Source organism: Pocillopora damicornis, chromosome 1 (genome assembly GCF_964200805.1).
Source record: "Pocillopora damicornis chromosome 1, jaPocDami1.2, whole genome shotgun sequence".
Taxonomy (NCBI): domain Eukaryota; kingdom Metazoa; phylum Cnidaria; class Anthozoa; order Scleractinia; family Pocilloporidae; genus Pocillopora; species Pocillopora damicornis.
The window spans coordinates 15,033,333-15,061,286 of NC_142670.1; the positions used below are offsets into that span (position 1 = coordinate 15,033,333).

The 27,954-nt window shown below is 37.7% G+C and overlaps 4 protein-coding genes across 8 annotated transcripts; 3 read left to right on the forward strand and 1 right to left on the reverse strand.

The window, feature by feature from the left end:
* Nucleotides 1–11,792: 11,792 nt before the first annotated feature.
* LOC113684516 (uncharacterized) lies at nt 11,793–13,503 on the forward strand. Its single transcript, XM_027201908.2, has one exon. It carries the CDS (start codon nt 11,927–11,929, stop codon nt 12,635–12,637), a length of 711 nt encoding a protein of 236 aa, XP_027057709.2. The 5' UTR covers nt 11,793–11,926; the 3' UTR covers nt 12,638–13,503.
* A 4,542-nt stretch (nt 13,504–18,045) lies between these two features.
* Nucleotides 18,046–23,405, reverse strand: LOC113684522 (cholesterol 24-hydroxylase). 5 transcript variants are annotated; one of them, XM_089190745.1, is made up of 6 exons: nt 23,355–23,405; nt 22,914–23,103; nt 22,078–22,736; nt 20,996–21,338; nt 19,915–19,987; nt 18,046–19,348 (listed from the first exon to the last, which is right to left on the reverse strand). In XM_089190745.1, the coding sequence occupies exons 3-6, from the start codon at nt 22,672–22,674 to the stop codon at nt 18,847–18,849; spliced, it is 1,515 nt and encodes a 504-aa protein (XP_089046871.1). In that variant the 5' UTR covers nt 22,675–22,736; nt 22,914–23,103; nt 23,355–23,405; the 3' UTR covers nt 18,046–18,846. The 5 variants fall into 5 exon arrangements, with proteins under 5 accessions (XP_089046871.1, XP_027057717.2, XP_027057718.2 ...); XM_027201916.2 differs by having other exon boundaries at nt 19,915–19,999; XM_027201917.2 differs by having other exon boundaries at nt 23,218–23,398.
* Nucleotides 23,406–24,125: 720 nt separating this feature from the next.
* LOC149052251 (calcium-responsive transcription factor-like) lies at nt 24,126–27,272 on the forward strand. Its single transcript, XM_089180554.1, has 6 exons — nt 24,126–24,471; nt 25,027–25,217; nt 25,656–25,778; nt 26,030–26,182; nt 26,862–27,058; nt 27,167–27,272. Exons 1-6 carry the CDS (start codon nt 24,273–24,275, stop codon nt 27,270–27,272), a joined length of 969 nt encoding a protein of 322 aa, XP_089036680.1. The 5' UTR covers nt 24,126–24,272.
* On the forward strand, nt 27,272–27,945 carry LOC149052252 (uncharacterized; the record flags this gene model as incomplete). Its single annotated transcript, XM_089191058.1, has 1 exon — nt 27,272–27,945. A coding segment is annotated over one exon (531 nt), but the record flags the coding sequence as incomplete, so codon positions are not given.
* Between the last annotated feature and the right edge of the window lie 9 nt (nt 27,946–27,954).

The window sequence follows — 27,954 nt, forward strand, 5'->3', positions numbered from 1 at the left end:
AAAAGTGTGAAAGGTCAACAAAAGTCAAATACACAATTTCTCTTCCTAAGGGTTAACTCCCATGATTCTTTGTGGTATTTAGAGGCTTCGCCCCATTGAAAGTTCAACAACAAGTTCACCCCTGCTACGAAGAGTTGTTCCCATCATGCAAATATGATGTAGATTTATATAGCTTAGCCTAAAAGCCAACCTTAGAAAGGAGCTCCTGTCAGTTTATTTTCCAGCCCTTCAACATACTAAAATTCCTATGCTCGGGTTGTCGAAGAGTTAAGGTGTGGATTGGGGGGACGATATTCTCCGAACTTGCAAAGCGATCAACATATCAACAAGCATGCTAGTCAGCGGTGTTTTCAAGTAACTGGTGGTTGAACGGATTGTCCAGGATATAGAATGTTTTCTTCAGATGTCGTGTATTACTTTAGTATCGGTTGAAATGATGTCTTATTGCGCGTGTTTTTTAATTTTTAGTTTAGATTGAATGAAACGACGATAAACGACTACGAGTTAAGATCTAGATATCACAAGTTGATTAAAGGGTTTACACGCGAGATCAGTAGTCAGTGAAACAATATGCCAGAATCGTATTGGCATCTTTTATACCCTCTCTTGACGTCCCTCTTTAGGACTGTCAACTTCAACGGTTTTTCTCTAACGTGTCAAACTCCTCCGATAAGCGTATAAAATTAAAAAGCTAGGTCACTTTGTAACTTGTGTTCATGTTTAAATTCTCCTCTTTCAACTGCTCTGGCTGGAAATACCTCTGGAAATACCTCTGCTGCAACGGCAAATAAAACCAACTGTCCTCTATCCTGGCAACTCTAGCTACTGAAATACTAAATTTGTCTACTATCTGTTTCTTGCGCGGCAAAAGTTTGATTTTAACGAAGACAAGCTAGAATTAGAATATATTTGTACGTTACATAAATTGATCCAAACATCAATCAAGTTACATATTTAGCTTTAAAGTTGAGTCGATGCTGTTTTTGACCCATGAAAGAGATTCAAAGGTGTAATATGGTAGCCTCTATAAATCTCAGTCCTACACCTTTCAATACAGTCATCAAGTGAACTTCAAATCTTCAGAGAGATCAACCGAATGGGTGAAGAGGCCTCCAGAAGCTGTTTCAGCTTTGAATGGCGAGGAGACGAAAGAAAGAAGAAAGAAAACTTTAATAGGGACGAAAGAAAGAAGAAAGAAAACTTTAATAGGTACTCCCCAAGGGGCTTTTCAGCATCTATTTACATAACTTCATCAGAACAATAATATAAAAAACTAATGACTATTTATATTAATATCACTAATTATATCAAAACTAATAACTGTTTGCAAGAATGTGACACTTAAGTTTCTCCTTAAATGCCTTTAGGGAGGCACACTGTCAAATTCAGGAGATATATTGTTCCAGAGCCTCGCCCCTCTAAAGGCAAAGGACCGCTGACCAGACGCTGACCTAAAGAAGGGATCAGTGTAGAGCTTCACGATTTCGTTTCCTACGATAATGAATGTCCGATCTCCTAACAAACTTACTACTCAAGTAACTAGGGCCAAGATGGTTCATGCATTTAGAAGTCATGACAGTGGCTCTGAAAAATAAAAGCTGATCTACAGAGAGCCAGTTTAGTTCGCGTTATAGAGGGGTCACATGATCGAACTTTCTTGTCTTAGTAACAATTTTACAAGCAAAGTTTTGCACTAGTTGTAATTTCTTGATGTTGGTCGTAGAAGTGTTGGACCACACTGTCGAAAAGTATAGCATTTTTAAGGCTAACGATGATATTAATTGTTCGAGCGTTCTCCCATCAAAACTATTTTTTACTCGATTGATCTGGCATAGCTTTGCCATACAGGAGGACACAACGTGGAAATATGGCAGTCATATGTGAGGTGAGAGTCCAGGGTAAAATCTAAATCTTTCGCTGACGCGACTGGTTCTAAGGACTTGTCCAGAAAAGACACCACAGGAGAAGAGGAAAACCTCCTCCTCAGCTGCCTAGTTGCGATGAGCATAAACTTGGTCTTGTCTGGGTTTATTAACAGCTGATTTTCACAGCACCAAGCTGCGACCCGCAGTAGGTCTTGTTCTAGGTTTGCAATCGCTGTGTCTACATCAGGTAAAGAAAAGGACAGGAAGACCTTGGAATTCAAGACCACACACCTGAGGCGCGCGAGGCAGATCGTTTAGATAAATGCAAAATAGCAATGGTGAGAGAATTGCCCCCCCTGAGGGACTCCGTGGGTGATAGGCAGGGGATCTTACAAGATTGAATTGATCCGAACTGACTGTGATCGGCCCGTTAGATAGCTTTTAAACTAGTTCACTACATGCGGAGAAGCCGTTCTGAAATGACGTTCCCGTCCTCTTGCTAAACCACTCTATTGACAGAATGGATAGGTGTGACATTCAATGTGCTTAGCTGGTATTCAAGAGAATGTAATTACCTAGTACCAGAAGCTTACTACTGGTATAAATGATCAATCTTTTGTCCTCTCCTTGCAACTTGCCTCAACTAGCTTATGCTATAAGCAACTTGTATCTATACCTTATTCGCAATTACAATAAAGTTATTGATTTAGTTTTGTCCAAATTTTATTGAAAAAAAATATATAAGGAGTGATCAGGTGAAATATTGTCATGTTCCTTTAGAGTGCTGGGCTTCCAGTGAGAGTTATAAAATTTCTAAGTGACTGATATATGATTTGTTTGCCTTAAAATTGGCACAGCCAAACCCCTGGCTAGAAAACTATGAATTTCCCCAGATAGGCATTGAAGCCAATGTCCATTATTGCAGAATATGCACTGTCAAAGTCCCCTTTTGACTGAAGTCTCATTTCTCTTATAGATGTAAATCATCCATTTTCATAAAGAGATCAAGAAACCTCTCCACATTAGTTTAATCTGACCTCATTTAGTTCTGTTCCCAAGAAAAATAAGGCTTTTGGAAATATGTTGTTTTTTATCCTCACTGTTAAATATCGGCCCTTCTGTTTCTTTGTTGTTTGGCATGTAATAAGAGTCTTTTTAGACCATTGAATTTTCACATAACTCTTGGAATTTAATAGGTTGGAGAATGAGGTTGAAAAGGATGTGTATGATTTTGTTGTGCAGTTGGAATGATAAATGAATATGATATTTATTGGGAAATAATTGATTTATTTACCGATTCATATTACAACTGAAAGCCCAAACTAGTACTTGTTGTAATTCATAATTTCCCCACATCACTGATCATATCTGATGATATTTCCGAGACTAATGATTGAAAAGACTTTTCCTTACTCCGCTAAAATCCACAATTATTCTTCCATTTCTAACAAGCTCTTTTATCTAAGGCGACCGTATCTCTTGTACTAACGTTGCCTTACTTTTCTTTACTCGACATTGACCTTTTTTCGTTTTGGTAACCGGCCCCGCCGGCTTTGATTCATCTAAAAAAAAAAAGCTTATGAAACAAAACAAACTTCTGTAAACTTTAATTTTTGGCTAAAATTGAAGTGCATTGCAATAGCGGTTCAGTTGGAGCGCTAAAAAACGCTCACAGGAAATTGAGTACTTCAAATGATCAACGATAACTTGAGATAGCGATGACACGATAAAAGTATACCAGCCAAGTAATTAGTGCTCTTCGACAGGTCTCTTGCATCCTTCATAAATAACATCATCTACATTGATCACCCAAACAATTACAAGATATGACTCGAAGTCGTTTGTACAATCTTTTGCTTTTTGTAAATGACTTCCTTCCACACACCACACAACAATTTTAAAACTTTTTTGCTTCCATCTAAGTTACAGAGGGAAAAATGACAAGAAAAGTTGCCTCAAATACTCGATCCATTGTTGTTTTCTGACGTGTTTTCCTTCTTCTTTTCTTACGCGATCCTTGAGCGGGAAACCGACACAGGCGCATACCGGCGGTTCCTCACATCAAACTTAAATTTATAGAACATGCGCAACAAAATGCCCGTCTGCTGGTACGAGATTATTCTTGACCCCATCCTTATGTATCCGTCTGCGATGTCGCTCAAACCCCCAACTTCCGTCTTTCTAAAACCAATAATAAAACAAAGAACTTGGGCAATGTAAAGTTCTACAGGGGCAGGAGCCCATTACTTATGATGGGCTCCTGACAAGGGTAATTGTTCGAAATTTGAATTTAAAAAGAATGACGGACATATATAGCTTGCACTTTCTTGCGTGGATACCACTATGGTGGATTGTATGAAACGTTGTACACGCCAAGATATTTATTCATCTGAGTAAAAACGCTCATGATGTGCACAACAATTTTTCCTTCAGCACCCAGATTAACATTTAGCAAGAGACTGTAATTTTGTTTTTTGTGATTCAATCCAGTCGGACCCACTGAAAACTAAGATATTTACTCATCATGTGTAAATGATTATGAGTGCATATCTGCTTACCTTATGAGATACCTTAGAATAGGCGGATACACCTCTATTCTTAATTTAGCTCCACATATTTAGGACGTGCCCAAATGCGGCTTTGTCATTGGTGCGTGCAACATACCAGACTATACACTGACTTGGCGTTTTTTTTTTCATATAAAAAATAACTCAGAAACAGAAATTTAAAAAAATTTTAATTTTCCCAGTTCTTGTTGAAATAATATTGACCATGTGCACTTCATTTTAAAAAGGTTTTTACATCTTCGGACCTCTGAATTTAGATAATCTTGAGAGGCCTCCATTTCCTCTATTCTATAGACAGATGACTAACCCTAACCCTAGCCCTCAGCAATCTTTCACGCAATTCCTCTATTTAGACGTAATGATTCAATATCTACCCCAGTCCTCTTTCGATTCCCTCCCACCTCCAGTCCCCCGGATTTCCTTCCTCCGTTTGACGTTTACTGAAAAAGGCAAAGTGCCAAACCAAAAATAAATTTAGGCGCCATTCAACGATGCAATTGACTTCAAACTCCTTTAAACAAAAAAGAAGAAAAACTTATAATAATAATAATAATAATAATAATAGTGGTTAACTCTTCTCTGTTAAATTACATTATTTGCAATTTAAAATAAATAACAATAACAATATTACGTTCAAAAGAAAATCAGCGGATTATGTAACACAATTAAAAGTAGAAGTGGGACAAACGGATCACCGTAAAATTAACTAATCACTTTGTTCTCTACTTAAAAAAAATACGTGAAAGTCTTAAAAAAAGTTCCAATTATCCTTGCAGTCTCTAATAAATTATGGTAAATTGCTTAATTGCTCCGACGCGTCTGAGACGCGTTATTTTGGAAAGTGGGATTTCCGGTAGGGACTGTTAATCTAATGGAGTTGCTTGAACGCAGTTCCTTGTGACATTCCTGTTTTCTTATTTTTAGTTAATCTTATCAAGCCTCAGTATTATAAAAAGCTTTAAAACATGATTTCTGGAGGTCGAGATCTCTCCTCTCATTAATCGCAAGCCAACCTATTTTGAGCACATCCCGGAAGGTTTTAACATAGCATATCTGTTTTTGCCATCCAACATTCCGCATTTATTCTCTAAGTCATAAGCGTTCAAAATATATTTTTCCCTTTTTCAAAAAAATTAACGTCAGAGGCCCTTGACCACAATTTATAAGTTAGCATTGAGAGACCGTGTACCTTTGGTGAACTGCATTATTGTATCGCTGGCAGCGCTCGTTAGCAATATGAAGCGGCCATCTTGCCCTCTCGGGATCGCTCGCTTCGATCACGCGTAAGATTACTAGTTGTGTGGAGCAGCGTGGAATGGACTTACAAAGTTCGTAATTCTTGGACATTGTCGGCGATGGAGACAAAAAAAGTGGCAGAAGACGGTCGAAATAAAGGAAACATAAACAACCTTTGTGACTTAATTATGCTACAGACACAGTCGGCTTTCTTCCTCAGCTCTCAAAGTAAACATGTAATTCTTGACTCTTACTAGAGCCAAATCGTTTATTGAACAATGGATATTAGCCTCGTTCCTTTTTGTGTTCAGTATGGACCGAGACGAAGTCGAGGTCTATAAAACCGCTTACAAGAACCTAGCCAATATCAAGCCATCTCGACCTAACGCTTGCTCAATTACGCATATACGTCGCACAGGCCTTTAGTTCTTCATAGGTTTTGGACCTTTAGGTTATGATTAGTGGTGAGAAAATAAAGTGATTTGCTTTTTTATGTGTATACGAATCTGTCATCATTGATTCCATGGGTGGGGTGAAAGATCCAATGTTTTCCTTATGAGCCCTTTTTTCCTTTTTTCCAATTTAATTTTTTTTCAGGGAAACTGAAGAATGAACTGTTATTAAATTGCGGAGATAAACTTTTAAAGTTGTGGTAAGTTGAAACATCACAATACAATGTAAAGAGAGGTGCCCACTGTCGCATTTTTTTGTGATTAACACCGTTTTACTCAAAAATCTTCCGAAAGGGCTTCGATACGGATGTGACATAAGATGTTTGGCATTTTTCGTGTTCGAGCCATCTATACACGAATTACGATTGCTAATGAATGTAAATGAGGTGATTAAATATATTGGTTTGTCTGGGAGAGAAGAATAAAAACACACGGATAAATTTGGTATAAAATTTTGCAGAAACGTTTTTGGCCAAATTTTTTAACAAAAAAAACCAGAATTATAATATTACTAGGTATGAAAATCGAGTCAATACCAAAGTCAGTTAAGGGGAGAGTTTTAAACTCTAATGGAAAGGGAGTGGGGGCAGGGCTTGAAAAAGACAAAGCAATACCACCCCTCCTGCGAAAAAAAGAACCCTCTGGGAGGAGGTGTAATTTCCAAAACATAACGAGGATAAAGTGTGTTTCAAGAGATACAAAGACTTTTAAAAATGATAAAATCAAACGCTCTAAAACTGTTGTACGTTACCGAGATATATTGTTTAATCGGCCAGAAACAAAATAAATAAAATCGAAACAATGACTTGATTCATAAATGAAAACAAAATATGTGGTCTGCCTCCCCTCCCTCCCCTCCCTCCGCCCCGAGTCGCTGTGCCTTTGCATCTAACTACACGCATGTGGCTGACTTAATTCAATGTGAAAATTTGCTGACAAGTATTTTGTGCAATGGTACGGTTCATTAACAGCAGAAAAACAGCCAAAAGAATGAAAGCCGGTATGCTATTTAAACAAGTGCCTCCGGGGAAATAGAGTTTGGCTTTGTAATGCAGTTGTCACAGCTTGAACGGAAATTGGGCGGAACTCAGCGGCGCGTTGAAATTTTCTCGTTTCGTTATCGCTAAACAATTTCCCATTATTTATCCCCTACAAAGCGTGATTTCCTTCCTAGAAGAGCTCTCGACGAAAGGACTGTTCGTCGCGGAAAAATACCTCCAGACGCACAATCTAAGGCGGTTTCGACACAATCACCTCAACGGGTAAGGAATAATTAGATCGGAATTTTTGATATTGCTGAGAGGTTATCATTAGCACGCGATGTTGCGATTATGCTCTCGTGATGTCATAGGCAATGCCGGTTTACACCCATACGGGCGTACGGAATCTGGAAACGAGACTGTTGAAGAAGCCTTTTTGGCCCACAAGATCGATCATTTGTATTCACAACAGAATAAAAAAGATATGAGACATTTTCTTCGAGGGGCATCCATTAACTGGGACGATTAGGGTGGTCGCCAGGTGCATTCCTTCGTTATTGATTACTGAATGTCAAGCTCGGCATTCACCGTCCCTGTTAATCTCGTTGTGTTTTCCATTTCGAAGGGTTGATTAAGTGTAACCTGACCGTAATAATAACCAGCTTTAGATCTTAAGGTCACTGAGAAAAAAAATTACGATTGTTAACTCGCTTTTTTTTGAGGGTCGGGTTCAGTGTAATCTCATAATATAGATTTAATCTTCTGACAGGATGAACATAGAATATTTTTTTTTCATGAAGTATTCATGCATTTTCCGCTTTCCGCTATACCTATAATTCACAGAATGCTGCCGTTTGCTGGAAAGATTAGGAACACTCTTTGAAATAGAAAGTTGATCGTTTATATCAACTCTTAAAATTCGACGATGACATGGACTTAATCTCTGGGGGGGGGGGGGGGTACTTGGGTCAATTTTCTCCAAGTATGTGCCGCTGGCCTCTCAAAATTCCTGTCCTATTAGAGACTATTCTTTGGCTAATTATAGAAACCATCATAATCAACCGGAAATCAACTAACGTTGAATTACTTTAAACAATTTTTCTTCCCGTTTCTTTTGCAGTGAAATCGTTTCGCTAATTTCACACAAAATAAATTTCTGAAACACACCCAGGAAAGTGCTTAATCTGGTCAAAGAGAGTGTAATTACCGTTCACGTACCGTTTGCCTTTCATAAAAGGAGAGCTGTAGGCCGGTACAAATACTACTTTCCTTGGAGGGGATGTTTCTATACCGTATCGAAAGCCATTTATAATTGCGACCTGGTGAGGTGTCAAACCCAAGAAAAAATGAAAACATTACGAAAAAGGCGGAAAAGAAACTGATGTCCGTCGTTTTAAAAGGAAAAAAATAACCGAAAAGGCAAATTGAAGAGTGGATGATAATATTTTTAACTCACTCTTGATCGTTTGGGTTGGTTGTCCTGTGCATCATGAACTGTTGTTTGTTTTCTCTGTAAGACGCGTTAGAGTCTGAAAATAGTCTTGGTGGAATACATGACTAATTAATAGAACCCGGAGCTCATGGGCTCCTGATAGTACATAGGTAAACCAACAAACGGCGTCAAAAATGCATCATCAATAGTTTTCCGTTCGGCTGAAGAAGACCAAGAGTAGTGTAGCGGTCAAAATACCGTTCTGCAGAACGTGCATCTCTTTGTTCCCTCTCTCTGCACGCGGTAATATTTGAGACGGGTCGGGGAGAGGTTGGCCGGAGAGAGTTTGGCCGAGGGTCTGGCATTAATATAATAGCGGAGCTCGCAGAGCGTAGCCCCATAATTATACAAAATAGTAGCGACCCATCAAGCCGAAAAAATTTGGATGTACGACCGTACGACCGTACAAGTTGCTACTTTTAACATGCGTGGTCAACTGTGCCGCAAAGACTACAAATTAAAATATCTGAACATGCAAGTGACTCCATATCTCCATAAATAACAATTAGTCACCTTCAGCGTAAGGGAAATTGCAAGATGTTGATCTTTGAGATCTGTAAACACTAACCGGATATAAGAATGAGTCTGAGAGTAACTGTGATGCTGATGGTTACGAAATTCGGATCGACACGTGAGGACTGAGACGCAAAAACTGAAGCATTCTAAGCTAAATTTTACAAAAAAGCGTGACTTTGGTGCCAACGTAAAGGTTTGGAATATGAAACGTTTTTTTTCCTCGCCTCACAATCTGAAGTACTTCGTTGGCATTTTATACTGACAAAACAATTTTAAGTCAGCATGCATGATGCTTGACACGAACCACTCTTCATAGTTTATTTATTTCAAGTTCCTAATATAGTTTCGTAATAACGCATCTGAAAACCTCATCAAAATTATATGAGGTGAGCGACAGAACGTTCTTTCCTTTGACATGTTTTTAAGTTCGACGCCGTATGGCGATGTATTGTGATTTTTTCGGCTGTTTTCGTGCGTGGGGTTTTTTTCTAAAATTTTTATTTGCAAACACTGTCATTATGTAAAAACACAATGATCTTAACGGGAAGAAGCCAACTGTTGTCTTGACGTCAGAATACTTTACCTGCTGTTGTTTGCTTACAATAATTCCGGTATCTCCGGATGTTTTGTAGAATTCTCTTTATTCTGTGGTGGCATTTCTTCACTTGATATTGTATTAATGTTGATAATGATAATGAAATACAGTCATATCATGGTTATTTGCCCTTGCCTATCTATTTTCAACAACTAAATTTTGAGAACGTATTTTAAAAATTTGGTAATTTCACTAATCGCGAGCCACTGTAGACGATTTGTGGGCGAATATCGTTCATGATGAAACTTGTAACGTTTTGAGGTCCAGCTGTGTAATTTTCGTAAACGGAAGGCTTAATACATGTAGTTCCTACCGGGCATTTCATTATTATATTTTTAGATAACCTGAGTAGTTTTACTGAGAGCATTTTCTCTCAGATCTGAACTAAATACACAATTTGCGCACCACAAATCTCGAATAAAACCACGCGTTATTGCATTGGCAGCTTTATTTAACCAGAAAATAATTTATTTCCACGCTTTCAATCCCACAGCAGCTTCCTCTGTCCTTTCACGAAAATTTAACCACGCGTCCGGGCGCGCACTGCTAGTGTGCTTAACGAGTGGAGAATCGGATTAAAAATTAAGTATGAATTTTAATTTGATTACTGAAATTTCGTTTCTAATTGTCCAAGATTCTTTAGCACCTTGTTTTCGCCGTTGCATAAAGTCGTCAAGCAAGAAAATTTAGCAAAGTTACGTAATTGTAATCATTTTTGGAAGTTTTGAAATGAGCCAAGAAAAAACTACTGGAATGGAACGTGTAACACGAACTTCCTTTGGACGTCGGAAATATCGCGTGAATCATATTTTCCTTTCGAAGAAAAACTAAAAAATAAAACTGCAAAACAAAAACACCCTCAGATAACAATAATTTCTCTCTTGACGCGATAGGTTACTTCTCATACATCCGTTATAGCATTTCAACACATGTCACAGGCCTCTTACCAGAAAAGAGAAGCCCACGCGCGTTACCCACGCAGGCCTGAGCCGTAAGGAACAATAACGCATTGGTCGCGTGATAGAAAGAGCCATTATGTTAAACCCCGTGGGAGATCGATAATTGTGGTATCTAGTTCCACTGACGAAAGAACTTTGAACCACAAATGAAGATCATGCGCTTAAGTAGGGGTGGAAGCGGGCTTAGAAAATAGTGTAATCGTAATAATATAAGACGGATGACATTGTGATAAACATGAGAACAAAAAGGTTTTTGGAACATAAGCTTTTGTCAAGAAGGGGGAGGAGAATTGCGGAAAAACTAGATCCCTCCCTGAGCGGGCCTTTCTTTCTTTTTTCAGAAGTCATGATCCGAACTCAAAGGTTGACATTTAGAAAGAGCGTGATGACTGAAAAGAAAACAAGATTTATCAATGTACTTCCTGTGTAATTGACATGTATGCGAGTTTCCCTTTGAAGTCAACAAGTTTGATGATGGAACGCGACTTAAATAGAAACCGATCTAAAATTCACCTGCAAGCAAATCTTCAACTGTTGAATCAGCAATAAAAATATCAAGGAGAGGAAACTTTCAATTGAATGAAAGGAAGATCGACTCAACGGAAAAAATATGCCCACGGTCTACAGGAATTCTGAACAAAAAAAACAAAAAAAAGAATTTAAAATAAATGCTTACTGATGTATATCGTGTGATGGATTTGGGTAGAACGATATAATTTTCAGTTTTGTTAAAGTTATTTACAGAATATACGTAATAAGGTATTTCTTCTTCCTATCTCGTTTCGATTTTCCGATTTGTTCCGGAATTTACCGACACGAATTACAAAGTCGACAGCGTGTCGAAATCGGGGGCGTCCCGGCGTGACGTGACGCAACAACGATTCAATATTATATCAAACCATGATTAGGTGGTAAAAGTCTGTTTATTTCCTAATGCGAATTTTTTCCCCGTATATTGGGTATTTGAAGCAATTGTCCTTAACAGGCGTGCATATATTATGCGGCTAGTGGTCGGGAAGCTCCTTTGATTCCAATGATTGGCCTACCCACAAATAGCATATGCCGGACATGACGTCATTTGATTGACGGTTATTCCCTAAAGAATTACGGGTGCGAAAGCTTGAGTGAGCATTTCGACTGGGAATTTAAGCTCTGTGGATTTTACGCCTGTTTTCTATAGTTTTGACGGAATTTTGAAACTCAGGAATTCTCGAGCAACGTGGAAAATCGCAATTGAAAAGGGTGAAGGATATTTTGGACGAACATGAGACCTAAATTGCTTCTTTTGGGTGTTTTTGTTGTTTGTGTGGCCTTCGCAATCGATCGCACAATGGCGGAGTTCGATGATTCGATTGACATCGATGGCGACACAGATTCCTCGGAGAAGAAGGAATCGGAAAGCACTAAAACTGTCAAAATCTTTGACGGCGAAGGGGACGACGACGAGGACGATGATGGGTCTACCACTGTATCAGATGAAAGTGCCAGTGGCAGCGGTGATCCTATAGATGCTATAGTGGATGTTACTGTTGTTTCACCGTCCACCAAACAACCAGACACCACAACCGAACAGACCACAGAAAACACTAATGTGATAGCAGATAGCACTCAAAACCCATCGGAGGACCCACTTGTGGACGAACGTCCCGATGGCGATAATGATGAAAGCGTGGTCCATGGCGGTGTCTCAGATACGGATGACGACGAACCAAGTGAAGAGGATACCGACGAGGACGAGCAAGATACTCCGAACGCTGAAGCACGAACCAAAGAGAAAGAGGGAAGCGTTCTTAGGGTTCTAACTACTGAAGTTATTGCCGCAGTCGTCGTGGGAGCTGTATGTGCTGTTATTCTGATCGCATTTTTGGTTTATCGCCTCCGGAAGCGAGACGAAGGTAGCTATGCTCTGAGTGATGCCTGCTACAAAGACACATACAAACTTCAAGGCGACACAGGGAAAGAAGCCTTCGTTTGAACGGACAGGAGACAATAGATTTTATAAGCTGAACTTTTTTACGGACACAAGTGAGTTTTTCTAGACGAGTAACTAGTAGTGTACGTAATACACATAAAATATAGACTATTCGATTGCGAGGAGCACAACCTCGAAGAGCACAACCTCGGAACGACTTCATGTCACAACGCATTACTGCTGTTAATTCGCGTTTCAGAACTATGTTAACTCGCAGAAAAAGGTTAAAATGATACCCTTTTTCGTAACTAGGTTTGTTTTTGTGGTTTTATTTGAAAGCGAAATGAGGTACCACAGATTTATTTTTATAAAATTTGAGGTTATGACAGGTAGCTTTTTCTGACCGTATTGTAGCTTTCGTTCATAAACATTTTTCTGAAGGTTTTTTGTATATGATACTATATGTTGAAATATTTACGATTTTTTAAAACTGTGTTGTTCTTTGGGGCACGATACAACATTTATGAAACGTCTGTATGATACGGGTATACTCATGATAAACTGTATGAATTTTATAACACTAGACAAGTTGCAATTTCATTGCAGAGAGGTTGAATGTTGCCTTCTTCAATGGTAGTATGGTTTAGAAAATCACTGTCTAAGGTTATTTTCTAAAATTAATCGACGGAAGTTGACTCAGAAATCTCCGTTCTAAAGTTGAATGTGGTGTAAAGGAGAGAGAAAACATTCATTGGGAAGTATTTATCGCGGAAATGTAGCGGATTTTTTACTAAGTTTGAAAGACAGCACTTGCGCCTTTTGGCGATTGAATGATTCACATGTAAACCTCGTTTTTGAAACTGCACAAGCATGTGAAAAAAGCTGTGAAATTCGGTTCGTTTTTTGTAATAAATAATCCTTAAGAAAAACTTTTCCACTGTTGGTGTGCACAAAGCTGTTTATCTGTATTGTCAAAGGAATGAATCTAATGTGCGAACGGGCGGCATGGCCTCGTCCGAATATTTTGGGGTTTTGAGGACGAAGTGCTTTGTGATGTTTGAAAAAAATTGGCGCAGAAGGCGCTGATACATTTACATGTAACGTTTTAACAGCAAAGAACGGAGAAATCGTCAAAATTGAACGGAATTTGATTTGTGAAGTACAGATGTTGGCCTGTGGTCGCGGACAAGTTATTTAAATTGAACTTGACATCAAATACTCGCTAAATAGTCAAAAAATGCAAAGATCTCTCCCAAACTGTCGACGTCTGCTATCTTGCCTCAAAGGCAGAGAACGCTCTCTTCTCTTGAAAGCGGTAAATTGTTTTTGAGTCCATCGAGCGAAATGTTTTCGCTTGGTACACATTAGTACTGCGCAGTGAGAAATCCTTTGAAACATTGTGTTGTGCCGACAGTCACAGGATAAATTAACCACCATGCTGATAAAGGACTGCCTCCAAATATTTGCAACCTCTGTCGGTCGAAATTATGATGTATGTTTGGTTTTCAGCCAACAGTGTCTCCCATTTGTGAAAGAAAACAACAGACGCTTTTGTTCAACAACTCTGACCCTATTTTCAAGCGGCCGTTTAAAAGAAAATTTCCTGTAGGTCTTAAAATTGGAGCTTTATTCTGCTTAGCGTAATCTCCCTCGCTGGAGGTAATATTATTGAAAAAGGACAGGATACAGTGCAAAGTTTCTCCAAACAAGTTTATATCTCGTCAGAAAAAGCTATGTATCTCTCAAGCGACATGTTACCCGAACCCTAGGCAATCAAAAAATTGCTAGCACAGGGGAAGACAACTTTAGGCATAAATATTTCAACCTTGAAACTTAATAGCCGTTGAATTGCTTGGTTTATTTGCAACAGAGTGGAAAACATTCAGCCTAATACAATTGGTGGAGAGAAGTAGCCTCTCGCGCATTACTAAAATAAAGCACTTGGTTTATTGGTTTTTTTTCTTCGTACAATATGTTAATTTTATGCACTTTAGCAAACGAAATCGAAAACAGACGCCAAGATTCCCCTTTCAGAATCACGCCATAGAGTACTGAAGATCATTTTCATGCACAACAGTGAGTTAGTTTTTTCCGTCCCACAGGGAGGTTTGACCACTAAATCAATATTTTCCCAAATTATCATACTTCCACGAACATACACACCTGTGATATTTAAACTAGAAACTTCCATCAGTTTTGATTTTGTGGCAGCCTTACCTTCGATGTCAAATGTGCCAGGGAGATGTCATTTTGTTATATCTGATATTTTTATGCCTTTGTTTAGTAAATATGGAATTATTTTTGGAGTGATGAGCAGATCAATCGAGACTATTTAAAAAAAAAAAAAAGAAAATTACGAGGTGGATAATGCCCCCCACAACTGGGAACCCTAACTCACAGGGTGAAATTTGGCAGAGGTACAATTTCTAGGTAACAAGCTTTATGATGAAGTGCTTAACTATAAATGGCTGAAATTTCAAACTCCTCTCTTATCATTTATTGCCCAGAACAAACCACACAGTATGAATGAAAAGCCCATGCATTGTTCCTGATATTAATTAAATGTTAAATATCAGATTGTTCTATATTAATGCGATAAGATGAAACTCACTTCCTCTGTAAAATGATGTTTTTTATGATTGATGAATGAAAGCTGATCACTTTGTTTTGAACAATGTGCAGTCAAGATTAGCTTCAACTTCTGCTTCAGTCTACAAGATTAAGGGAAGTCTAGTTCATTCCACTGAAAACAAAACACTTCTTCACTCACGTAGGCTATTATCGTAAACATGTTGGGCTTTTAAATTAACACCCAAGCTTGTCTTGCTCAATTATTGACTAACAAATGCTATGCCGTGCTTTTACCATGAAAACATTTCACAATATTGAGTTCAGTTTAATTAACTTAATAGCCACAAAAAGAGAAAAAAATTGGGATTACAAATTAAGACATTACCTCTAGCAAGTAATACTGAACCTTGAAATGCATTCATTAATAAAGGAAGTTTATGTATTAAAGTAGAGCATCAGAGATAAATTTGGTAGATTAAAGACACGAAATCTGAGGGGACAGATGCCATACAAATTGAAAAATGAAAGGATTGTACAACACATATTATTTTAAAATCATAAAATTCAATGAATTTGAAAAGGAGGCCTTCTTTCTGCTTGAAACTAAAGAAACAAAATTCTTTATTTATACCTAGAAAAATGTTGTCTTGTTTCTTAAAATTTCAACATGTCTGCTGCTTGCAAGGCTCTTGCATAGAAGTTCATTGTATGGGCATTGAAAAAATATAAGAGTGAAAGAGGGCTGAACAAGAACCAGGGATTCTCTCTCAGTTGCTTCTGCCCCAAGTTTGGGCTGACTTAACACTTAACCCCCTAACATCAGTGTCCATATTCTCCATACCAATCACTGTACATTTCCCAAGGTGCTGACAAAGAGAATTTATCTAATAATCAAGAGCTGCTTTAGTTTGTGATCATTTCCTTTATTCTCATGACCTTAGTGTTTGATTTGAGGGTGATATTGTAAGGAGAAATTAGATGCTTGGCACTGTAAGGGGTTAAAGGGTTAAGCTGTTTTCATTTAATTCAGTTATTTCTTTTTACAATCACATTTAAAATTTGTCGTAATACATACAAAACAAAACCCTGAGATACTCTCAGTGGCAAGAATGCTGATAAAAGGGGGTAAGTTTCATATATACTGTGGTGTTGCATCGGTGGGAGAGTGTAACAGGGTAATTTAGTATTATCAACTGAGTTGACGACTTAAACCTGACCATCATTAAAGAAATGTTTCAAGCATTAACCCTTCATTAGCCCTGCGCTCTGACAAAGGGCTAACATGTCAGCTTTGTAACTCAAAGGTGACTGATTTTAGCTATTAACTCAGTTGATAATACTAAGTTACAAAAATGTTGGCAATTGAAGAGGTGTTTGCAATGAGGGATGGGAGCCCTCCACTCTCTGGGTACACAATATATACACAATAGCCATAATTAGCACATTTGGTGATGAAAGCTATCCACTTTTTCCTTGAAAAAAACGATTCCCACAAAGATTTCTTATGAATAGTGAGCAAAGGGAATCAATGATTCATAGGCTTTTAGGTCTTGCCTCCATTAATCATGCTTTTTAAAGGATCAACATTTTGGAATTAACCCTGTAACTCCCAGATCAAATTTATCATCCTCCTTACTGTCAACCATACAACTCTTATAATATTAGTTTAGAGAATTGCACATTGGATCAACTTATTATCCCCAAACTGATATTTTTCTTTATTCACATCACTTATCTAGTTGGTATTGTATTAGTATTGTATAGGGAAATTCTGTCTTGGTCACTCACAGGAGTTGAAGGGTTAAGAGTATTTTCATTATGCCACAACCCTTAAATATGTTCTTAGTAGCCATCAATACTTTAAATGGCCCACCAACCGAAGATAAAATAAGAACACAATTAGTAAACAGAACAAATAAGTGATTAAATATATATATATAGGAAGTTTGCGAGTCGATTTTCGCGTGGAACAGTGCTCAATACGTTGAAGCAGAGCAGAATAAATATTATGAGAGGAAAGAAGGACGTAACTACATTTCCCGACAAGCCTGTTTCGTGAATCGCTTCACTCTTCAGGGGTTTAATGAAAGAATATTCATGTGACTATCGTTTATATACTAGGAAAATTTGCATAATACACGGTAAACTTAAAAACTTTAAAGTCTAGCTACGCAACAGCTGAACTTTAAAGTTTTTAAGTTTACCGCGTATTATGCAAATTTTCCTAGTATATAAACGATAGTCACATGAATATTCTTTCATTAAACCCCTGAAGAGTGAAGCGATTCACGAAACAGGCTTGTCGGGAAATGTAGTTACGTCCTTCTTTCCTCTCATAATATTTATATATATATATATATATATATATATACAATAATTCTTTTGAAAAAGTTGTCATGCCAAAGTCCATCTATGTATACTTTCAGCATGATTACAGTTTTTATTACATCCACTATGAAATCGCAAGTGATCCTTGTAATCTGATTGGATATCATTCATGTGATTTATTCATGAATCACACCATTTCATGCTCTAAATGCATCTCCTTCCCAACCAATGAGACAGCTTTACTGAAAAACAACCACCAATCACATTTCAAGGCTTATTTAAAGAAACTGATCAAATTGCAGGAAAACGAAAGACAAGTTTTGTAACTTTTTACAAATCAGCTCAAAACTGAATCAATAAATTACTAATGTACAGATTGAAAAAACCACTATTTAAGTGACTGAATTTTGCAATTTCAGAATAGATATTTATCAGGTGGTAATTGAAGTTTTAGTTGTGCAATTTTGGTCTGAAATAATACCATGAATTGTGATTTCAAATCAAACCCATGTTGTGCTAAATTGATTTTGAAGTCATGCATATGATTTTTGAACAAATTGCACTCCACTCAGTTCAATTACCATCATTTTTGAGCATCCTTAAATTACCACAAAAGATTACCTAAAACTGGTTTGATGCACTTCTTTAACCCTCAAGATCTGATTGTTAATTCTCCTCTCTTGCTGCTACACATTTCCTTTTAAATTGGTTACGAGAATTTGGTGTTCGACCAAGATAACAACTTCTACCTGATAAGTTTGAGTATTCTCATTGCCTAATTGCTAAATAATGTATGGACACAATAGGGAGAAATTACAAGCTAATCACTGCTGGGAGTTCAAGGGTTAAGGCTGAAATTTTATCAAAAAGTGGCTAGAGATCTTGATGATCAAAAGCTTGCAAAAATTTTTTTCTGTTCTACCTTAGTGTATCTCTTGTTGTGCTCAACTGCAGCCATGAACCCTTTAACTTCCAAGATCTGATTGTTAATTTTCCCCTGTAGCTGCTACACATTTCATTGTAAATTAGATGTGAGAACTTGGTGCTAGATCAAGATGGCAGCTTCTACTGATAAGGTTGAATATTCTCATTACGTATTTGCTGAATAATGTATGGATATTGTGGGGAGAAGTTTTATGTTAATCACTTCTGGGAGTTATAGGATAAACCCTTTCACTTGCATTATCTCAAAAGTAATTGTCTTTCCTTTGTGGGGAAAGTACTTAAATACATTCAACTTTGCAACAAAATTTTGTTCACAATATTCAGTGAGGCTATTTAAACTAAAAGTATTTCGCATCAAAAACCTTGGAGTCCATTTTAAATATTTCAGTGAAGAATCTCAGTAAGGCCATTCGTCATTACTTAAGAATTCAAATTGCTGATATCCTTTCCTTGACAGTGCACAGGACTCCATCCTTAGGGAAAATTGTGAGATTGTCATCCCGCTGCACAGTCTGCCCAGGCACCAACTGAAATTTAAACTTTTGAAAAATGCGTGCCATGATAATGGTGGCATTGATAGCTGAGAAAACCTTTCCAATGCAAATTCTTGGACCACAAGAAAATGGAAGGTAAACAAAGTTTGAAGGCTTAACATTGTCTGCAAATCTCTCTGGAAGAAAGCTTTCTGGATTGTCCCAGAATTCAGGAAGGTGATGAGAGACAAATATTGAAAAGTGTAAATTTGCTCCTTTAGGTATTAAATATTGTCCAAATTTCTCAGCTTTTGTAGTGACACGGGCAATACCCCCCACAACTGGATGTTTTCGTAGACTTTCTTTAAGTGTCTGTCCAAGATAGTGCATCTTTGCAATGTCAAAAAATTCAACACTCTCTTTTCCTCCTATGACATTGTCCACCTCCTGAAATATCCTGAAAAAAATGTGAGAAGATTAAGTATTTCTATTTATATGATAAACTGATTGATGTATAAATGCATTTTGACTGCTCCCTCCTTATTGGAGGACAGACTACAAGCTGTAGAAAACTATAAGAAAATGTTAATTTTTTATCATGCACTGTATAAAACAAATAGATTCCATATCACTCTGTGTCTGTTCAGTGATATATCACATAGGACTTCAAAAAATGCTATATCAGTGACACACTTGGCTGCTCCTCATGTGCTACTTTAATGTTCTAATCTTATTATGATCTCATCTGTGATCTATTACTGAACAGAAGTACCAGATACACAGCAGAAAGGAATCTAGTTGTTAAATGGACATCATCATCATAGTGCTGTATATATCATGATTTGCTCCGAATGAAAATTAAGACCCTGGGTAATGTCAGGCGACCAACTTCTCCCTAAAATTTCAATGTAACACTGCACTATTCAATAAAAAACTTTTCACACCCTTTTCAGCAAAAGGAAGGTCAAATTGAAAGAACCTTACTAATTACTCAAGTATCTATTCAGTAGCTGCATCACAAACCTGTTTTCAATGTCTTCATTCAACAGAGTTTCTGGCAAGGTAAAGCTAAGTTGGTTTGCTGTTGTGTCTTGACCTAAAAACAAAACTAAATTAACAATAATAATGATAATAACAACAATAAATGCTTTATTAAGACAGGGTAGCAAGTAAAAGTGATGGGCTAATAAACTTATGGCCCTGTATAAAGTCATAGAAAAAGAATACAAATTTTAAAATCTGAAACGATTAATGAGTTAACAGATCCAATATAAGCTCAGTGGAATTTTCTCTTATAGGAGGGTGGGGTGGCTGTATCATCTGTCACAGGGTGAACTCCCATGGGAAAATAATGGGGGCAGTTGTAGTGATATCGTAACAGAGACTTGTTGATACATTGACATGTCTTAACTTCCTTAGGGGTTGTCAAAGCAACAGTCACAGTTACAAATAATACAATTAGTCAAGTGTTTGAATCTAGGAGAATTATTGTGAAGTCAGCGATCATTTTGGTGGGAGTAGTTCTGAAGACAAGTGTTTTAGATGACTGACTTTTTGTCAGTTTCAGCATGGACTCATTCAACTGTGATCCAATTCCTTTACTGGAACAAGAACCCTCTGAAATTTTTTTTCACAACACACAAAAACAAGGCTATACACCTCCTGAATCAAGAAGACTCAAGAATATGCAGCTAGAGAAAATTTATTTATTCATTCATTTGCAACATTTAGACAGGCTGGCCCAGTTTACCTTTAAAGTTGGGCTAGATGAGAAACTTTATAAAAAGTAACAAGGAAAGACCGTGACACCTGCAGCTACATTCCCTACTTGTTTGGAGAAGTGTGTTGGTTCTTTCACGGCCCCTGCTAACCAGCATTATAGAGGAGATGCAGGAGACGGGGCTTATGGTTTATCATCCTTTCCTGAGAGAAGACTACAATTTCTAACCATTTTCAGATGTCACAGCAAAGGCAATACACTTTCCTCTGTTATTTTAGGACCCTGAGAGTTGGCTTGGTCTGGAGTTTGAAACCTCTTCTTCCTTGCATGACAATCTGGCACAGTTACTACACAAGCTAACAAATTTTAACACAAAATCATTACCTGCTAAGAAAAATGTGAGGAACTCATCCACAAGTTCTTCCATGATAGCATGACTATTCTTTGAATTCATATCAAAAGCCTCCAGGATCATCTGGAGTATATCGTTAGGCCTTTTCTTAGAGTCTTCCATGGCTAGCAGTCGCTGTTCTATACATTCCTTTGCGCATTGACGCAAAACAGATATTGATGTGGAAATGGTCTTCTGGTACGATTGTTTGTAAAGTGACAAGGACAGTAGAGGTTGGTAATAGCTCTCTGAATAACCTTCCAGACACTTACTAAGATTTCTATGGACTTTGCAGTTGTGATCATCCAAGCAATGCAAATCCAGGCTAAATGCAACCTTAAGGAGCAAAATAAGAATGATTTAATAAATATAACATACCATAAAATTCCAAAAATAAGCCCCTCCATGTATAAGCCTCTCTGAATAGAAGCCCTCCTAATCTGAAAGGCAAAAATATCTATAATAAGTCCCTCCGAATATAAGCCCTGGGAGCTTGTATTTGGGAATTATCCTTGATTATACAAAGCAAACTACACATAATCCCCATTATCAGGAAGCCTTTTTTAGTCATAAAAGAATGATTCCGTGCACTAAAGCAATGTGGTCGACAGGTGTTGAAGTTTATTGTCTTTTACCCAGTTTGCTCTTCACTTGTGCTTTGAATTCCTTTGGTCTGTAGACAAAGTATTTGCAAGGAAGTTCAATCTCGCCACCCTGAACCAAAACTCCCTCTAGTACTCCTGGAGCAATAAGAGCTTTCACAGTTATCGTGAACTTTGAACCTGAACTACATTACCGTTATTACTGTATTTCTGTTCTAATAAAGTTTATTGCTATTGTGTTTGAACTTGACATTTTCAGTGTGATTAAATGATTACGAATTTCTAACCAAAACCTTAATATTACCAGTTGCACATTCAAAAATTTTGACACAAATTCCCTCCAATTATAAGCCCAGCCAATTTTGAAATGCAAATTTCTCTCGTATAACAAGCCCCTCCCTGAATAAGCCCCCACTTCCTTACTTGGCCATAATACCAAACAACTACTTTACAAAATGATTCCACCGCCATACCTTTGCAATGACATCCAAAGTCACTTTTTGGAATTCATCCACCATATTAATGACAGTTTTCCCATCAACAACTTTTGACAGCTTTGAAATAAGAGCATCTGCAATAGAATTGAACTGCGGGACAAGATCCTTCAAGTAACTGCGATGAAAGGCTGGATTTAATTGGTTTCTCTTTGACTTCCATTTTTGATGATTCAACTGGGTAACCAGCCCAGAGCCAAGAAATCTGTGTCGTCCAAATATATATGCTAAACTGTCGTAGGATGATGGTGCCTTTGGAAGGTTTAAAGTTACTAAACCATGTTTTATTAATTCTGGGCCTGATATTACCACAATTGGCCAGAAAAAATACCACCAGACAAATATAGGCCCATACACAAGAGCATGCTCTAGAAACAGTTCAGAAAGAAGCTTTCCTTTTTCTTCAACTTCTGAGAAGTTTCCACGTAAGAAACTCCTCCGTTTAGGTCCAGGAATATGGTCATATTTCCTGTGCTCTTTCCACACCATAAGCACCAGTAAAAGAAGTACAAGAAGCAGTACTATGGAAGCAGTCATCAAAAGTGTTGCTAGCTTATCGAGCAAGAAGGGCGCCATTTAAGATTATGCAGCGACGAGCTTTGCCAATCTTAAGATGTGTGCTCTGGAGTCCGTAGTTTCTATAAAAAAAGGGTAAAAAAAGGAAAAGATAAATACAATGTGTGAATGAATGAAAACCGCGCTTGGTTAGCTTACGTTGTAAATCGCCGGAATGCCCCGCCGTGCAGGAGGTCAACGGTTCGCCCCAGACCGGATCAACACGTAGACTTTTAGAACAACTGAGAACAATGTGTTACCTTTGCTAAAATATCCATACGAGGTAAGAAAATCTAGTCCTCTCGGACCCCGTCTCCTGCGACTTCTCTGTACTGGTTAGCAGAGGACGTTAATAACGACCTACGCACTTCGCGGAAAGAGTTGTGAACGTAGCTCCTGATACGATGTTGTGGTCTGGCCTCGACCTTAGGCTGAACTGGGTCAGCCGGGCTTAATATCGCAAATAAATAAATTAAACAATTCATTAAACAAGTCATTATAAACATACCAACGATTACTTATGATTAGCACAAATTTCGACTTAAATTTGTAATCATCGATTACCTCTTTCGAATTTCTCGACTTTCTCCAAACTATCCTTGTTGGCACTCCCAGCGACCTTTACATCTCAAAGGACTGTTTCCCATCTTTTACAGTTATATCATTTATCATTTCTTGTAGAAAAAAAATTGCATACTAACCTCTACAATAAAAGGATGATCAAATTATCGACGCGTCACAATGGGAAAGCACTATATAACATCGTCCTAAACCAGATGAGCCCACGACATATCAGCGGCATCTTGTATGAGTATCCGCAGTTTACAATGTGACTTCCGCTTATTCTTGTTAAAGCGTATTTTACAGTTTACTCATGGAATAGGAAGTGCGTTTGAGCCAGTTTCTGGCAGATTTGAACAGAAAAGCGGGTCTTTTGTTGGAGTGTAATGACATTTTCATCGATGGCGCTGTTAACGAAATGTTTGGCTGGTTCGTAAGTTGTCGACCTGGTTTCGGTCGATCTGATTAATTGACAACACCCCTAGGGCAATACATATCATCGTCCCAAACCAGATGAGCCCATGACACGTCAGCGGAATCGTAGCGAGATTCTTCTATTTTTCTGCTCGTTTCCAGCGAATCAAGAGACCGTGACCTGTCTGACTGACGATAAAGCGTCGTATTCTTCAATATTTTATTGCGAAAGTATTCTTCCCATAACTTGTACAAACTAATTTCTGTCTAGATCACATATTTAAGAAAAAATCTAGCCTGTTATAAAGGCGTTAAAAGGAGGATCGACATTTAAATATGACCGGCCTAATAGTTTCGGTCGATGTTATCCTCTGACCTCGCTATCATCGACCAAAAGCAGATTCAGGTCAAAGATCATTTGCATAACTTTGCACTGTAAAATCTTTCGATTGGAACAAACATACAGTTCTTTTCTGTTTGTAATAAGTTATCTTTACGTTTTATTTGACCATGATCTCTTGGTTTTTGTTCAACATCTTATTTGCTACTAATAAATATATTTGCCAAGGGGTGGTCCAGTTAATATTTAACACTCATGCATTTATGTTTTGCGGCTCGCGGGTAAATATTGGCGGGAAATCTAAATGTTTGGTAGAAGAACAAACATGGCTGATAACAGTACACCTTGGGCTTCAAGATGGACCGTACAGTTTGACCCTTATTCCGGGTATGTTAACGATGAAAGCAGCGCTGACGAACTCATAAAACAGTACGAGATAGCTACGACGACACGCTTCACTGTATTTAAACAAACAGGAGGATTTTCTAATTGCAGTAGGCTGGGTAAGTAAGCTCACATGTAAAGATTTACAAAATAAACAATACTGACAGTAAAGTAAAGTGAAGTATAACTTTATTTAGACACTATAGGTATTTAAAGCCAGGGGCGTGTGAGATCGTGTTATTAACATGAAATATAGATAAATCAAAATTAAAAAAGGATTTAACTTTTTTCCAATAATTATTGATATCTTAAGAATACATGTACACATCATTATTCTTCGGTTTACCCTGGTCAGTTAGACTTTCAAAATTAACATGTAATAAAAATTCAACTTAGCTTCAAGTGTCAATTTACTGTGAGCCTGCAGCAAGAGTTGGCAAGAATTGCTTAATTAATTAAGATCAAGCTTAAAGTGTCAAAACCCTACTCAGTGCTATTGACACACAGCTGCCAGCATCCCCATCCATTACACCAGTCCTTGGGCTACATCTGGGTGGGGCAGGCTTGATTTTCAGGCCCTCCATTTTAAGTACCCATGTGTACATATGTACGTATGTGTTTGTGTACATGTATCGTATTGCTAACTTAGCTTGGTTCCTCTTCTCACATAAAAGAAAATGCAGATAAAAATGCTAAGAACCACCGTTTACAATGGGCTGACTCACAGGAGATGACAGGATGCAGACTAAGTTTTGATGGCATCCCATTCCAAATTGTGGGGGTCAAAGTTTTAGAATGCCAAAATGGGCCAGACAGAAATAAGGCACTCAAAAGGAAGGAGGCTCAAAAGAGACCACAAAAAGATGTAAGCATGCATAATAATTAACTAAATAAGAATGTAAACAAGATGATATTATATTAATTAAGGACTCCCAAAGAGGATATCATATGTAGGGCATTACATAGTTATTGATTTACCTTCACCTATTTGCTCTTAAGCTAACAAGGTGGTAAGTCCCAACGGATTTTTCTAAGCAAGTTGGTGGGCACTCACCTCTCCCTCAGGGCTAATAGCAGGCAATAATGTTTTCTTTTTTACCACTTGCAAGTAAAAGGACATATCACATTTTATTTGTTAAAATAAGCAAAGTCGCAAAAAAGGACCACTGTGACTGCAGTTTAAAAGGTAGGAATCAAGTACTATTTTAAAGGATACTTTTCATTACTTCTAAGTTTATTGATAACTTGACTATTCCCATATGACTGCTCTATCTAACAATCCAATAAATCTATTTGGTTTCAGAAGGAGAATGCTGATCACTGCTATAACAACACCAAACAGCGCTTTAAAGTACAGGATACGAAGAAATGTGACTGTCCAGCAAAGATCCACCTCAGGAAAATAATCAAGTATCCTGAAAATAAGGTCAGTTTATTTTAATTATTGAATAAGGGTTCAGGGGGCACTACCATTAACATGAATGATCACTAGCCTAATAAAGGGTGCTTAATCCTAATGGGCCTTGTGTTACATGTAGGTGAAGTGGACATATGATAAGACAACCTGGACATTTCGTTGTGCAGAATTGAAACAAATTTACCTGTAATGGAAACAGAGTGAATATTTTAGAAACCAATTTTTCAAATATTATTTTAATTAAAACATTGTATCGTTAGATTTCAGAGAACACAAAGAGTAGAAGGGAGACAATGTCAAAATTTCTGAGAACATCTCTAGAGTCAGAAAAGAAGCAAACAATAGCTACAGAGGAGCGTATTTACATATTACTTCCTAAACCTACGGATCACTTATTTCACCCCATGGGGAGGGTAAGTACTTGGCCATCAATTAAATTTTTTTTGGAATCAGGAAACTGAAGTTTGGTGGGGAATTGAAGGTGACTTAACTTCGCACAGATCATCAGTCTACTGTAGACTATGCTGCTTCCACTGTCATGTCGAATATATATAAAGAATGAATAAAGATTATACATCACAACAAAAGACCAATAAATGTACTACATGTAGAGCTTCTTTTAGCTACACTGGCACTCATTCCTCAAACTCAATGTCAAGACTATAATATCACAATTTTATCGGAGAGGGATTTCCACTGGCACTGTTTTAATGGAATGCTGTCATGGACTTTTTAAATGGATTTTCTTAAAAAATACAGTGTTCAGTACTCTGTAATTATAACATTCTGTAACTATTACTGAAAAGCCCTACCAGAGGACTGCCGATAGTAATGTTGGTATAATTTGCATTATTATTCATTCAAAATATTTCCCTGTTTCTGAAAGGTTAAAACCACTCACATATTTCATCATAACCAGCTGCTGTTGACCAAATTTGGAAAAAATTTTCTCATATTGAACCAATGACATCAAAAGCAGCCGGCTCCAGGTTATTGAACCGTTGACCAAGAAAACCTGGGGATGAGGTTGTGTAATTTTTTAAATGAATAAATAATAAAGCAATTATTCTTTCTTTCTTGTTGTGTAATCAGACTGCTAGGCTACTTCAGCCTATTGATGAAACACTGGTTAAAAAAATTCATGAGCTTGTTGGAAGTGGTGTTAATTGTGTTTCTGAAATGCAACGGCACCTGCATCATTATGTAAAGGAACTTTTCACAGGCCAACAGCCTCCAAATCTAACCAACAGACGGTTCTTCCCAACAACCATGGATGTCAGGAACCACATGTATTGTGCCACAGTGGTGTGCAGACATTCACAAATTGATCAAGAAAACCTTGACTTAAAAATCAAGAAGTGGAAAGAAGAAAGCCCAGATGATAATTTTTTTTTCAGGCCTTACTGCCTAACAAGTGATAGTGAGTCCTATCAACAACCACAGTCACTGAAGGAGGAAGACAGCACTGATGTAATTAAAATAAGTATAGGTGATCCATTTTAAAGAAGACAACATGGCTGTGTGATTCTGAGATACATGCTGGTCAGATCCTCCTAAAACAAAAATTCCCTCTTGTAGATGGTCTAAGGGACCCTGTTATTGTGGGTGCATTAGTCACTCCAGCCATTAGTGAGTTTGTACAGATCATAAACACTGGCTCACACTGGGTTTGCCAGAGCACAATAGCTACTAGTCCTGGAACTGTCAAGGTGTATGACAGCTTATATCAAAATGTAAGCGCGGTTGCCATTGATCATTCATGTCGCATGCTATTGTATACTGGTTCTACAGTCACTTTTTGTAATGAAAGAGTGCAAAAGCAAACAAATTCAAATGACTGTGGCTTGTTTGCACTGGCATTTGCTACAGATTTATGCCATGGCCTAGACCCCACAGCGCAGTCATATGACCAAGACAAAATGCGCAAACACTACATCAACTGCCTGGACTTGCATGATATGGTTCCTTTCCCAAGAACGTCAAGACGGGTACCATATCATGCAATCACCAAAAGAAAAGCAGTGACAATCTAAAAGTCTATATGTGGCTATGGTCTGAATGATTTGTAATTCAAAATTATGAAAACTATGAATTTCTCCGTCAGTTTTCTGCCTAACTCAGTTTTCTGCGTAACTTATTTTTCCTTGTTCTTGAGTTTGTGGTGCTTTAATATCATGATGAAAAT